Here is a 15,881-nt window from a genome sequence, read left to right as displayed (position 1 = left end):
AGAGGGGAGTCGGATGAGTGGAGTTTGTGGGGCATGCAAAGAGTGTCATGCAAAGAGTGTCATGCGGAGACTCATTGCACGCAGAACATATGTATATATAGAATATGTCGGGATCTATTCTGGATAAGTAGGAGTTTAACCTGCTACAAATTCCGCTATTCACTGGAAGAGAGTCGATGAAGGTGTTGATGGCTCCACTGTGAATGGCGGTTAATGCTTGTCGGAAGTTTTTTGCGTCCGAAGTCTGGTTGGCGTATTGTCTAATGTGTCTAAATGCCATTGACGGTTACGTTCTCGCCGGCACAATTTTTGAAGAAATATGGACCGATGATTCCACCGGCTCACAAAATACACCAAATCGTTGTTTTTGTCTGGATGAAATGGTAGCTCTTGAATCTCTTTTAGGTTGCGGCAATTTTGCTTGTTTACATACCAATTGAGCCAGCAATGGGCCTCATCGCAAAACAAATTTTGGCTCAAAGACGTCGGATCTTTTTGAAACTTTTCAAGAGCCTGGGAATGTCGAGCGGCTTCAGTTCTTCGTGTACAGAATACGATATCGAGTAGTATAAGGTTACTCGTGCACCTCACGCTGCATCGTGTTCCTCACATATACCATATGGAGGATGTCTTATACTACTCAATATCCACCGAATAAATCATGCAATATTGAGGCATCGTGTGAGATGCCGAACGAGTACACGATGCTTTATACTACTGCTTATTCATCGAACGAGTGATGCCATGCGGTACACGCAACCTTATACTGCTCAATATCGCATATACGAGTAACGATGCCACTACTCGATATAACTTCGAGTTAATGCTATATGGGTTATGTATGCATATTAAGACTATTTTTATATCGATATTTATATCCTGCATAGGTTATATTAAGTACGTCACGAAGTTTGTAAAACCCAGAAGAAAATATCAGAAACGTCGAATCGGAATGACGATTTGTAAATACACGGATTCTATCCTTGTCATTATTTTAAAATGTGAAAACAAAACTTTTGTATAAAATTAAATTATGGCTTTTGAATGCTATAGCATTCACCATTTTGCTTGTATGAAAAACTTTTATAATAACGTCCGTGAGAAACTTTTTTATATCCATATCGGATGACTATATATGTATGCTTTGTTATACAAACTGACCGATCAAACTCATGTCCTTGTCCTTCTATGGAAAACTTTTTTATTTGAGGAGATATGTTCATGAAATTTAGTAAGAATTATTGTACAAGGCAACTTTATAAGCTCAGTAGAAATTGTGCAGATCGGATGACTATATCATATAGCTGCCATACAAACTGAACATTCGAAATCATGTTCTTGTATGGAAAACTTTTTTATTTGAGGAGATATCCTCATGAAATTTGGCATGAATTATTGCACAAGGCATCGATATAAGCTGCATAGAAATTGTGCAGATCGGATCACTATATCATATAGCTGCCATACAAACTGACCGAGCCAACTCATGTCTTTGTATGGAAAACTTTTTTTATACGATAAGATATCTTCACGAAATTTGACATGGATTATTATCTAAGGCAGCAGGTCATGTATCTGACAAATCAAAATCAACATAAGATCTTTCTTATATCATTTTACGCTATAAAGACCTTGTGAAGGATTCGATGCAACTGAAGTAAATTTTTTTTCTTGTTTTATGATAAGCTTTTACAACCACATTTTGTTTCTTGGTTGTCGATTCAGTATAAGGAATATTGTAGGTACTTACCTTTACCTTAATAACTGTTTTGAAGTTGCTGATATTGCAAGATTTGTTTTAGTACCGTTATTCCAATTAGTGTTAGTTGCAGCTCACACGATAAATATATTAGCCCGTTGCCGAAAGATTAGACGCATGTTGAGGTGTACGACTTGAGAGGCGAAAAGTGATTTCGAACGCAATAAATCAATAACGGTGTAAATTTGACTTTTGAACTTGAATTTGAGGTTATGACAATTAATGATGGCTGTTTTGGCAATATGTGCTGCCAAATTTAATTTTTTCCGCGAGATCCCTGTGTGGTATGTTTTTGGTTATGCTTGAAAATTATTTACACTCCCACTGCCTGTAGTTTTGTGCTTTTCGTTGCTGTTATGTTGCTTGTGTGATGTAGCTGTGCGATAAGGTGATTGCAGGCGATTTATCAATTCAAGTGCACCGTGAGGATTTCGTAAAGTTTTGGCATTCACACACACGAACAAATGAAACGACAGAAAATAATGAGAAATATTAAACAAAACTGCAAACTTACATGCATACATACAAATGATACACACTACACTACTACTTATAAATGGTTACAGATGTGTTTACAAGTGTCGGGCTTTACGATTATGGCATGTTGTACAATTTTTATGCCACACATGAAGACATACATATGTAGCTGCCAACAAACACACACATACAATTTACTTGAGTAGGTGATTTTTGTACGCCACCTACAACACACACACACACACACATGCATGGATACGATTGCTCTGTAATTGCTGTGAGATGCGTGCAACAAAGGTCATGAATAAATTGCCATTTCGAAATGAGATTTGTTTCCTTGATTTTACGTCATCATTCGTAATATTTCGCCCGCCACACTGCTGTGGCGTTGCAAGTCGCTGTGTGTGAGTGTGGAGCGCCTCCTTTTCCGAATTGCTATTTTTGTGCAACTGCAAAGGGGCGTGCCGTACATAAGCCAGCAATCTGGGTGCAACTATAATTCACTTGTATTTCAGTTGTTCTTGCGCTTTTCGTTTTCTGCTGTTCACGCTTCGTAAATATGTGTTACCAAGTCGCAGCTTGCTGTTTAACGTTTTTTTGTGCCCAAACTTGTTGGTAAGTTGTCATTGTGTCGGTGTGGCTGATGATATATTTCATAATTTCAGCGAACATTTAGTCGCCTAATGACGAATTGCATGCAATTGTGAGCCCAATGGGCTTGGGGTGAAGCTATTTCACACTCCGCTAATCAGAGGTAGCAATTCCGTACGCTAACACACATACATACATACGTACATAAATCATAAATAAATACATATAGACATACATACATATGTGCATACATATAAATAAAACATTTCGACACGGTATGAATAATTGTTTAAAATTAGAGGCACATAGAAAATTATAAATTTTTTAATAAAATTAAAAAAAAATTAACAAAAAAGTTATAAATTTCGCAATTATAATAAATTTTTAAATATTTTTTTTTTATTAAAAAAATAAAATGTTTTTAATAATTTGAAATTACAAATTAATAAATAAAAAAAAAACATTAAAAAAAATATTAAAAAATTAAAAACAAAAATATTGAAAAATTAAAAAAAAAATGTTGAAAAATTAAAAAAAAAATACTAAAACATTTGTAAAAACAATTATTATAAATTTCAAAATTATAATATATTTTTTAACATTTTTTAATAAAAAAAATAAATTAATAATTTGAAATTACAAATTTTTTCATATTTTTTTTTAATTTTTTAATATATTTGTTTTACAAATTTTTTAATATTTTGTCTTAATTTTTTTAATTATTAATTTTTTTTAAATATTTTTGTTTTAATTTTTTTTTTAAATTTATCAACCAAATTTATGTATTATTTTCAATAAAAATTATTTTTAATAAAAAAAATGTGGTATGCTTTGTATTTTTTTATTAAAAATAAAATTCTTAAAAAAATTTAAAAATAATATTAAAAAATGGTAATTTGTTTTAAATTTTTCAACAAAAAAATCAAATAATAAAAATATTAAGCACACATACATACATATGTACATACATATTTTTAGTTCACAATAAAAACAAATGCCGTTCTTTTCAATAATTTATTTTTCACAATAAAGTTTGCTTGATATCGATATCGTTGTTTGTTGTTTATTTTTTTCCCTCAAAATGATATTATGATCAGTTACTTGACTTTGCAAATTCTCAGATTTAAAACTTTTTTGTATGTTCATGCACAAATTTGTTTGTTTTGGCCGAATTCAAGTCATATGTTTTGATTAGTTAATGCAATATGTTTACGTAAGTATTTAAAATTTTTGTTTTAACTAGTTCTCTACCGAATATGTAATGTTGAATGCAGTTTTTTATTACTAATTTTTGACAAAAACTTGTATGTGATATTGAATGTATCTTTTTTTACTGATTTTGGACAGAAAAAATTCTTTTTATTGATTCGCTTTAAAATATGTTGAATAAATATAAAAATTTTTACAATTTTCAAAATTTGTATTTTTTTATAAAAAAAGTTATATGTACTACAACTTTTTGATTATAAAAAATAAATCAATTTTGTTGTTTAGCCAAAAATATGTTTTTCAAACAGTCAGTCAACGACATTAATAATTTTTTTTTTTAATTTTGAAAAAAAAAAAATTATTTTGTAAATTAAAAACTTCTCAATAAAAATTGTATTTATGATAAAATTTAATAATAAAAATAATATTATATTAAAAATAAATAAATTTTGTTTTTAAATAAAAAAAATATTTTCAAGTTTTAAAAACAAAAAATGTATTATTAAAATTAACTAATTTTTTAATTTTTTTAATTAATAAATAAAAACAGTAATGAAAAATATTAATATAAAATTTTGTTATTAATAATATAAAATTGTGTTATTATTAATTAATATGATTGTTAATTAATTAAAAAAAAAGAATACAAAATAAATGAATTTTTTATATTAAAAATTTAATAAAAATTTTATTTTTAATTATAAGGAATTGATGTAATAAAGAATTAAATTTTATAGCCAAAATATGTTCAGAAAGCTTTTTTTTATTAAAAAATTTCATAAAACAAAAAAAAATATAGATAACAAAAATAATTTAACAAAAATAAAATAGAAAAATTTTTTGTTAAATTTTATAAAAGAAAAATCTATTGTCAAAAAAATTTATTAAAAATTATTACATTGTTTTAATTTATAAAAAAATATATAATAAAAATAAAATTTTTAATTTAATAAATGAAAAATTTATTATTAAAATATGTTATATAAAAAATATTAAATTAACAACAAATTTATAATATAAATAATATAACAAAAACTAAATAGAAAATTATTTTATTAATTTAATAAATGAAAATATTATATATTTAAAAATCCAAAAACGAGTTATTATTACAATTTATTATTAAATGAAAAAAAAATTTAAAATAAAAAGTTTAATTTTTTTAAATTAAAAATAAATAATCAGCATCTAACAATATAAAATTTAATGATTGATAATTGTATTGGAAGTATTCTCAAAGTAAAAATCAATAATTTCATTCACCACTGTCAATAGAATTTTAGTCAAAAAAATTGCATACAACTTAAGATTAATTAATAATTTCTTTTTCATAATTTCCAAAGCGAATCAAAGAAAAAATTTTTTACTGCGAAATCATTAGCTTAATTTTCAGTTCAATTACTGTAAACGTAAAATGATATTTTTACTTTACCTATGCATATTAGTATGTATATTATGTGATTATAAAATGCTAACAACAAAACTTGATTCAGCTTTTTATTTATTTCACTTTTGCAATTAATTTTCACAAATATTTTTGTAGTTCATTTGGCATTTTACAATTCATGTACATTTGATTTCAAGGTATTCTATGTATAACGGCTAAGTTCATGTGATACTTTAAAACAGCGTTTTTCGCCAAACGTTTTACATTATTTTCAAAACATTATTGGCGTTGCGCATTTAGCATGCCAAGCAAAATATAAGACTTGCGTATTACATGCGTAGTTCTTTTATTTTTAATTAATTATTTGTTTATATACTGTTGTTCGTGTTCATTAGTGTAGCTGGTTATTTAGTCGTTGTGTAAAGAACTTAAAAAATATGCAATTCAAAAAGTGTTCGCTTAAAAAATTGTAAAACTAGACCTTTACGACTTCAACTGTGACTTGCACGGCAATTTTTTGGATGTCGTTATGTTTTTGTTGTTGGTACTTTTATCTGCACAGCTTATAAAGTTATGTGTATATGTGTGTGTATTGTTCAAAGACTGTTTGCTGTTTCGAAATTCTTATGTAAACGGCAGTCAAGCAATCATTTAAACAGTCACTTCAACTAACTACATACAATTTACAGCTATTTCGCTATAGAAAACGACAAAATGGATGAATAACAGCGCGTTGAGTTTGTGGCGGCATTAGGGCGGTACGAGCAAATGCAGTCTGCAGCAGGAGATCAACGACAGTTTCGGCAAAATTGTAGCGCTGCGTGCCACAAAAGGACGCGTATATTGCTTGTGGTAGATATGAGTTGCTGCGTGCCGCAAAACAACGCCTTACCAACACCGTAAATTCCAAAGTTGTTATAGTTTTTGTTTTGTAGATTTCAATTTAAAGCTGCTTACATGGACTTAAAGTATATATACTGTTGTTGTATACATAAATGTATGTGTATACATATGTATTTATTTTTTAATAAATTCAACTTTAAAATGACTGTTTTGTATAAAATCCTAATAATGTGCAGAATATTTGCGGAAGGAACGAAGGTATATATAAAATAAAATAAAAATAAAATATGGAAGAAACAAACTTAAAAATGCAAAAATTAAAAAAAAAAATTAAAAAATAATAAAAATAAATAATTAAAAAATAATAAAAATAAATAATTAAAAAGATTAATAAACAATAAAAAAATGCAAATAAAAACAAAAACATTCAAGTAACAACAGTAAAAAACTAAATTAAAAAAGTTTAAATAAAGAAATCAAATATAAAATAATGTAAAAATATACTGAAATAAAGATATAAAAATAAAATAATGTAGGTTAAGAAAAAATAAAACAAAAAATAACTACTAAATTACGAAAACAAACTAAAATCAAATAAAAAACATTCAGAAAAATAAAAAAATTCCAAAAGGTCAAAAAAAGTTTGATTTCAAAATCAAATAAAAAAATTTATTCAGAAAAATAATAAAATATAAAAATTGATAAAAATTAAAAAAAAAATAAACAAAAAATTTAAAAAAAAATACAAAAAATTTTACAAAAATTTTACAAAAATTTAAAAAAAAATTAAAAAAAAAATATAAAAATTAAAATAAAAAAGTTTTAAACTTTCAGTTTACACTTAGCTTTGTAACTAATCGAAAAATTTCGAATTTATGTATGCTTCAACGTAAGCAAATTTCTCCTTAAAATATTTAGGTTAGGTTTCGAGATTTTCCCAGTTTTTAAAATGTTATAAATAATACTTGTTTAACAATATTTTGTTTTAAGCACAGTTAGTGAGAAAAATTTCTCTGAAACGGCTGAATCGATCGACTTGAACTTTGCATACGACCTTCTTATATTTATTTGTCAGGTAAAAAACGTAGGATTACGATGTTTGCATAATAATTAAAAAAAAAATTAAAAAAAAAAAAAAAAAAAAATAAAAAAAAAAAAAAAAAAAAAAAAAAAAAAAAAAAAAAAATATTTTTTTTTTTTTTAAAAAAAAAAAAAAAAAAAAAAAAAAAAAAAAAAAAAAAAAAAAAAAAAAAAAAAAAAAAAAAAAAAAAAAAAAAAAAAAAATTTTAAAAAAAAAAAAAAATAATTAAAAAATAATTAACTAAAATTAATTAAAATAATTTTAATTAAATTTAAAAAAAACTTTCAGTTCATGCTTTGCCTTGTAACTAATCGAAAAATTTCGAATTCACCATATCCTTCTACTAAGAAAATTTTCTTTTAGAAATTTTTACGTTAGGTTCTAAAATTTTTAAGTTTCTGAAATTTTATCAATAATTCTTGTTTACCTATTTTTTTTTTAATATTTCATAAAAATTTTGAAGCCAACAAAAATCGTTTAATATTTTTCAAATTGTTATTTTTAACTATTTTTGAATTCAGAAAATTTTGGAAATTTTATTGCTCATTCTTGTTTAACTATTTTTTTTATTCTTCATAATAATTTTTAAACAAAAAAATCGTTTTTAACGATATTAAAATATTTTTCGAAAATAATTGCTATTTTTCACTATTTTTGGCAATTTTCAAGTAATGAACGTAGGAATAAGATTTTTTGATAATAGTTTAATAAAGATGAAAAAAATTAATTATAATTTAAAAATTTCCAGTTCACACTTTGCCTTTATACTAAACGAAAATTTCGAATTCATGCTTTTACGTAAAGAAATTTTTTTCAGAAATTTTTAGGTTAGGTATAGGTTTTTTCAGTTTTTGAAATTTTATGAATAATGCTTGTTAAAAATATTTTGTTTTTGATATTTTATAAAAATTTTCAAACCAAAAAAAAAAGTTTTATATATTAAAATATTTTGCAAGGACAAGTATTATGTTTGCTATTTTGGCATTTAGCATTTCAAAAATTGTATTAATTTTAAAACTGTTTTTTTTTTTCAACTTCACAAAAAAAATTCAAAACTAAAAAAATCGTTTTTACGATATTCAAATATTTTTCAAGAACAAGCATTATTTTTACTATTTTGGGCAATTAGCAATTCAGAAAATTTCTGAAATTTTAACAATAATTCTTGTTTAACCAAAAAAATAATATTCATACAAATTTTCAAGCCAAAGAAAATTGTTTTTTACGATATTAAATTATTTTTCACGAAAAAGTATTATTTTTAGCTTTTAAAGCTATATACTTCTAGCACCAAATAAAAAATAAAAAAATGATTTATGAGAATCCAATGTTTCTCACGTGCCCCCCGCAAACACGCTGCACACTTGCTTTGGAAAAGTGACTACATTCCATTTGTTTGCGCTACGTGTTCACATTTATTTATTTATTTATTCATTCATTCATATGTATTTGTTTTAAATACTAAAGCAACGACTTATCAAAATTATTACAGCGCCTATACAGTAATGTAAAAAATACATAGTAGGTTTATTAATTGCTTTAAACGCACGCCTATGCGCATGCGCATGCATTACATCAAGACAGTGTATATTTATACGTTTATATAGTAAACAAAATCGCTACAACTGTATGCACATACATAGTTTATGGTATGCATAGTGTTAGTATACAGTTAAAAGCAGCATAACTTAAGGCAAAATCAAAATTGTTAACGAGTATTTTCATAGTATGCTGTTTCATACATTTTCATATATTTTCATAAATATATAGTTTGCTACTTTTCAGAATAAAAAATTACAGTTTGCACACTGCAACGAAATATATATATTTATATATAAATATATAATTTATTTTTAGTTAGTTTCAAATTTGCTTGTGTGTTTATGTTACTATCACACAGACACACGCATAATAGGTGTATGCCATTCACAAAATAGTTGCATATAATATTATATATGTATGTATACAAGTTATTATTAAATATATTCAATTAAATTATATCTTTTATGCCGTCAATACAGTTTTCAACTATCAAACGCATAATGCCTTCATCCAGCAGTATGCCAAGACGACGGCGCACAAGTGTATTTATGCCAGAGACAAACTTGCAACAACTAGTTACCTAACTCAATTCGCGTAATTACATATATAGTATATACTATCAGCAATAGTTGTTCACGTTTTGTTTAACAATATTTAATAATAGGTTTTAATTTAATTATATTTGTTTTTGTTTTTGTTTTTTTAATAGTAGATCCTATGTATCACTTTTCAAAAGCTTTTTTAAACGCATTTGTTCGTCGCTCATAAAATTAGCTGCTCTTCACTGGACGCTGCTGGTTCACTAAATCATGTCCCTCCACTACCCCGCGCCTTAGACGCACTCGTCTTCACCATACTCGGTCCATTGTTCGTCCAGCGATAGTTGTTGCTTGAATGGCGGTGGCGTACGTGCTGCACTGTTGAATAGAATCAGTTGCCAATATGAGTTTTATAGCTTGATTGATATAGTATTTTGGCCAAACAAATGCGCTCGAAAAAATGCAAATCAAATGCAGTTAAATAAATGCAATTTAATACAGAAGAAATAATGTTTTAGTTAATGAATTCGGTAATGTTTTTTTATATGAATGTAGCGGTTAGGCTCACCTAACCTATGTATCGGTTAGTTTTATATAAAAATATTTTTTTACAAAAGTTTTTATGTTATTTTTTTAAATTTTATGTTATGTAAATTTTAGTTTTTTCTTATACCCAGTGCTTTAAAGGCTCGCTAAAATTTGGTTAATGTTAACGCGTAAAGTTTGAAACTCTAAGATCTAGCATAAAACCAAATTAGATTAAATTGAATAAACATAAAATTCAAAATTCATAATTTTTCGTAAATTAATTTGTTATTAAAATAAACATTCTTAATTATTTTTAGCACTAATTACATAAAACCATAAAACCAAGTAAGAAATCCATAAACCAAGTGAGCACCAAGCGCCTATATGTATGCAATGGGTATAAAAAAAGTTTCTATATTTGAATTAAGACGATATATACACTTGCGGGTTACAAAAAATCGTTTTTTTCACATATGTATGTATGTATATCGAGAATACTTGCGAAAAATTTTAAGTTCTTCAATCTTTGACGGAAATACTTTGCCATTTGGAGATTTGGCATCCTCACAAATTCCAATCACGAGAAATTTTTTTTTGCAAACACTTAAAATTTATTGCCCGATTTCTGTTCGAAACAAAAAGAGCTTGATTCAAATCGAAAAAAATTCCAAACGCGTTTTTTTTTCTAAATGCATTTTTTGAACACATTTTTTAAATTTTTGAAATACCTTTATGAAATTAAACAAAAAAAATCTGAAAATTTTTAAACTTTTTGAAAAATAATATATTTTGATATTTTTGCAATATTCGAAAAATTTTATTTTTAGTAAAACATCATTTTTGGAAAAAAAAATTGAAATCTTTTTTTTCTAAATGAAAAACATTTTTTAAATTTTTGAACTATCACACAGACATAGTAATTAAAAAAAAAAAAAATCTGAAACTTTTGAAAAAAATATATTTTGAAAATAAAAATAAATTTTGAAAAAAAATTGAAACTTTTGAAAAACATTTTTGACTTTTGAAAAAAAATTAAAAATAAATTTTGAAATCGAAAAATTACATTTCTTTAAGAAAAAATTTAAATTTTTGAAAAACATTTTTAAAATTTTTGAAAAGCACGAAAAACCGCATTTTTCAGACTTGCAAGTGTATATAACCTCTTAAATTACATTTTTATATTTTGATGAGTTTATAATGATTACATAAATGAGGCAAACAAAGCAAGCAAATTAATGAAATTTAATGGAAATAAATTAAAAACAGATTAAACAAAAGTGTTTGTAAGTCATTTGTGAATTCTATGAACACAGACTTTGTATGAAGGTGCGTTTGCAACTTGTCAATTACTTATTAGCTAACAATTTCGTACATGATTTGTGTGATAATAAATTTTTTTAACAAAATATTTTATAAATTTTGTTTTTAGAAATTTTTCAAATTCAAAAATTTTTCATAAAACAAAAACGTATGATGAAAAGAGATTCTTAACAAAGTTATTAGTGAAAGTACAAGGATAATAAGTTAATAGGGTACTAACTACAGCAAATAAGTACGAAGTGAGCGATTTTCATGTGCTGCGCACGCGCACCGATCTATGCATGTATGTATGTATGTTTGTATGTGTGCGCCTATGCAATGCATATGCTTACTGTAAAATTCTGACGAAATACGAAATTGCGAGCGTTATATTAATTGATGGCAACAATGGACGACAATAAAATGCAGCAACAACAAGAACAACAGCAAATCGTAAATGCTGCAAATGAGGCGAAATGCGTACGCGACATACAAAACTTGCACAAAGTGACAAAACAACAACACAATTAATGCAATGCAATAAGTATAGCTAACTAACAACGCATGCCGTTGCCTTAAAGATGCGTATTTGAATGGATTTGAATTACTCGTACGTTGACGTTCACAACAATTTGTTTGGCAAGTATGTCGTCTGTGTAACGCCTAAAAGTATGCTGCCGTTGACACTGCTTGCACATCTCCACTCTCTCGCTCTCTCTCTCTCTTCTATATATGCATATCACGCGCTCTGTATTGACGTTCTTAGTTTTCGAATTCGCTTCTTCGCTCGTTCGCTTGCTCGCTTCGCTTAATCGGTTTTTTTTTGTTTTTGTTGGTAGCTTTGATTTTCGTATTGTCGCGTTAATTTTTTTTTATTTTGCAGTTAAATGTTACAATTTGTTAGGCGTAGTTTTCCCCAACGCTTCACGCCGCATGCCGCATGGCTTGGGTACTTTCGTTTATTTTCTTTTTTTTTTTCGTTGCATGCACTTCAGACACACTAAACTCCTTGCATTTAGCACCTCGCACATCAATTGCTAACTGGTTGCATTACCGCCGCTAATTGCCAATTCAATTGGTATAACCAGCGTTAATCACTTGCAGTGATCTTTGTACAGCGCGCGACGCCAGCAATTTGCAAGGAGCCGGTGACTAAAGCTTTACATGTAATTTACATTCTTCATTGTTGTTTTAATGCTGTTTGACTTGGATGGAATTTGTGGTGGTAACAATGGCAAATAGGAATAATTTTGGTTTTGCTTTCTTGCTTAGATTTGCAGTGGTTACGCTTAGAGATCGGTTATGAGCAACCCTTCCGGTCATAATTGTCCACGACGGTAGGGAGATCTAGATGGCCTAGTGGTTTAAGTGTTATGTGGTGGTGTTGCGTGTTCGCAGTGTGGTTGATTGTTGGTTGGGGAATGTGTATTTTATTAAATAAATTTATTTGTGTTCATTTTTCGGAGTGGTATGGTGAATAAATTAGAAGAAATCATAGAGTAAGTAAATAAGTAATTAAGTAAATAAAAGCAAATCGAATTATATTGCAGTAAGCGTACAAAAAAGTATGTACATATATGGCATTAGACATAGTTCATATGTATGGTTATTATGTGGTGCGTGGAAGATTGAATTTGGAAAACAAATTTTAGTTTAAAGAAGGCGCTCATAGAACAATTTTCTTTGATTAAGAAGTAGAAAAAAAAATTAAAATTATAGAAAAACATTTTTAAAAATTTTCAATTTTTTTTTCAAAATTTGAAAAACTTTTTCGAATTATTTCGAAAATATTTTTGAAATTTTTGAAAAACTTTTTCGAAATATTTCGAAAATATATTTGAAATTTTTGAAAAAAATTTAAATTTCAAATTTTTAAAACCTTTGAAAAACGTTTTCGAAATATTTGAAAATTATTTTGAAATTTTTGAAAAACTTATTTGAAAAACTATTATGAAGTTTATGCAATTTTCGAAAAAAAATATTTTTAATGAAGTATAAGTAAAAAAAATTAAATTTTGAAGTTATTGTAATTTTCGAAAAAAATTATTTTTAGCAAAGTATAGATATAGTTTAAATTTTTTAATAACATTTTTGAAAGTAAAGCAATTAATTTTTTTTTTAATTAATTTAGAAGTTTATGCAGTTTCAAAAAAAATTAATTTTAGTAAAATACATACATATGCCAGTTTTGAAAAAAAAACTTAATTTTTAAAAACATTTTTGAAACTGATTAATTTTTTAAATTTTATGAAAAAAATTAAATTTTGAAGCTTCTGCAATTTTTGAAAAAAAATTATTTTTGGTAAAACTAAATGCAAGTTTTGAAAAAAATTTATATTTTTTTAAAAACATTGTTGAAAAATATTTTTGAAATTTTGAAAAGTTTGGACAGTTCTTCGGACTATTTTGTAAAAATTATTATTAAATTATATGTAATACTACATGCATAATTGCACTTTCAACACCAATTCAATTTTGAAATAAAAAATTAAATAAAAAAAGTAAATTTTTCGTAGAACAACTTTATTTAATTAAGAACAAAACATTTTGAAATTTTTTAAACACATTTTAAAAATTTTTGAAACAACTTCTTAAAAAATTTTAAATTTTTTTCGAAAATATTGCATTTTTAATAAAACTTAGATACCAATTACAAAAATATTTAAGTTTTTGAAAAACAATTTCGAAATTTTTGAAAAACAATTTTGATATTTATTATAAACAATTTTGAAAAGAATTTTTTGAAAATTTTAAAAAATTAATTTTGAGCAATTTTTTGAAAATTGAAAAAATTAATTTTTATGAAATACATGCCTCTAATGCGCATACCAATCAAAAAATTGCATTTTCAACACCAATTCAGCTGTTAGACACCGCAAGCGCCTGCCTTAAACTATTTTAGCCAATTATGATTTTAAAAACTGCAACCCAATATGAACTTATATGATTTGCTGTATATTACCATTCACCTGGTCTAAGCTAAATTAATACTTTTCAATATAAAAAATATGTTTACAATAAAAATTATGAGATATTATTAATATTGTGTACATAGTATAAGAGTAAATTTAGGTTTTTAATTAAAAATTTTAGTTTTTCTGCACCAATTTATGTTTTTTATTTGTAAATATAATTTAAAATATATATGTATGTACATACATATATTAAAGTGCTTGTAAGGGTTTACTTGGGCTAACAAAAATTATATTAATAATAATTAATACTAATATAATTATGTTCGAATTAATTTTTGGAATTAACTTTTTTTATCTTTCAATTTGGTTTGTGGGATTTTTCTAAATTTTAAATTAACAAAAAATTATCTTTTAAATTTATATTAATTTTTAATTAATTATCTTTTCAAATCTAAGCTATTTTTTATTATTTCCAATGCTAATTAAGTGCGCACTACAATGCATATATTTTTTATTATTATTTTTTTTTTAACCAGTTTCACTAATTTTAATGTAGTGCAGCTGCCAGCAGGGTTGCGAATTTTTTAATCAAAAAATTTAGGATTAAAAAATGGATTTTCAAATTTTAAATCCAATATTGGAATAAAAAAATTAAAATCTGATTTTTAATACCAAACATTTTGTTTAAAAAATTAAAAATATACATAATTAGTTACAAAATCGGAATTAAAAAAATTAAAATTTAATTAATTAATTAAATAAAAACTTAGAAAAATTTTCAAAATGTGTTTAAAATAATAATTAATTAATTAAATTATAATTTTTTAATTCATTTTTAATTAAAATTAATTAAATTTATTATTTAAATTATAATTTCTTAATAAATTTTTAATTAATTAAAATTTAATTTATATTTTAAACACATTTTTAAATTTTCGAAAAACATTTTCATTTTTGTTTTAATTTTTGACATTTTTGTCTTTTGAAAAACTTTTTTGAAATTTTTTATTTATTTTTTTTTAATTTATTTAATTAATTAAACAAATAAATTTTAATTTTTAATCCAAGATTGGGATTAAAATTTAAATCAATTCGGTTTGTGGGATTAGTTTTTTTTTTTTAAACCGGTTTTTGTGATACATTTTCTTATTTTTTAATCCGCTTTGTGGGTTTAATTTTTTGTGTTTTTTAATCCCGCATTCGGAACTTTTTTTTTATTTTTCACGCCGATATTTGGATTTACAAAATAAAATAATTGGATTCAAATAATTATTTAATTTTTAACGCATAATTTGCAACCCTGGCTGCTATGGAAAAGTCTAACGCTCTCATTTTGATTTCTAAAGTGAATGCTCGTGTATTGCTTGTGTGTGTGTGCTTTTATTGCGCTTTTACACTACTTTTCCTAATTCCTCATTGTGATAATTTGGCTTTAACCTTGCATTGGTGCGTTTAAAGTTAACGGTAAGGCACGCTATACCTGGCTAACTGACACGCGTCACATTCCGAACGCATATGCATGTATGTGTGTACGTATGTATGTGGCTGCTACCTACAATAACTGCTAAGTATTATCATAAAATGTAGTTTACAGCAAATACAGTAAATTCAAATATTTAAAATTACCTTAACAACCTCGCCTTAAGTATTCTAAACCTTGTGTGTCAACATATACAATACACATACATAGACATTTTAGTATCAATAATAC

At 25.6% G+C, this 15,881-nt stretch overlaps 1 protein-coding gene across 11 annotated transcripts in view; it reads right to left on the bottom strand.

Annotated features, from left to right (window-relative positions):
- Positions 1–8,738: 8,738 nt before the first annotated feature.
- Positions 8,739–15,881, bottom strand: part of LOC126761164 (uncharacterized) — an 81,634-nt gene continuing 74,491 nt past the window's right edge. For 7 of the 11 annotated variants that reach the window (XM_050477121.1, XM_050477119.1, XM_050477128.1 and 4 more), the window contains 2 exons: positions 15,797–15,826; positions 8,739–9,806 (listed from right to left, as the gene is read on the bottom strand). In XM_050477121.1, the coding sequence (XP_050333078.1) occupies positions 9,722–9,806; positions 15,797–15,826 (115 nt within the window). In that variant the 3' untranslated portion in view covers positions 8,739–9,721. Of the gene's footprint in view, positions 9,807–12,523; positions 12,612–15,650; positions 15,732–15,796; positions 15,827–15,881 lie in introns of those variants that run through there. The other 4 variants (XR_007667319.1, XR_007667320.1, XM_050477126.1 and 1 more) reach the window with 4 other exon arrangements.

This window comes from Bactrocera neohumeralis, chromosome 6 (genome assembly GCF_024586455.1).
Source record: "Bactrocera neohumeralis isolate Rockhampton chromosome 6, APGP_CSIRO_Bneo_wtdbg2-racon-allhic-juicebox.fasta_v2, whole genome shotgun sequence".
Classification (NCBI taxonomy): domain Eukaryota; kingdom Metazoa; phylum Arthropoda; class Insecta; order Diptera; family Tephritidae; genus Bactrocera; species Bactrocera neohumeralis.
The sequence above is the reverse complement of the archived record's forward strand: the minus strand, read 5'-3'. Positions and strand labels throughout refer to the sequence as shown.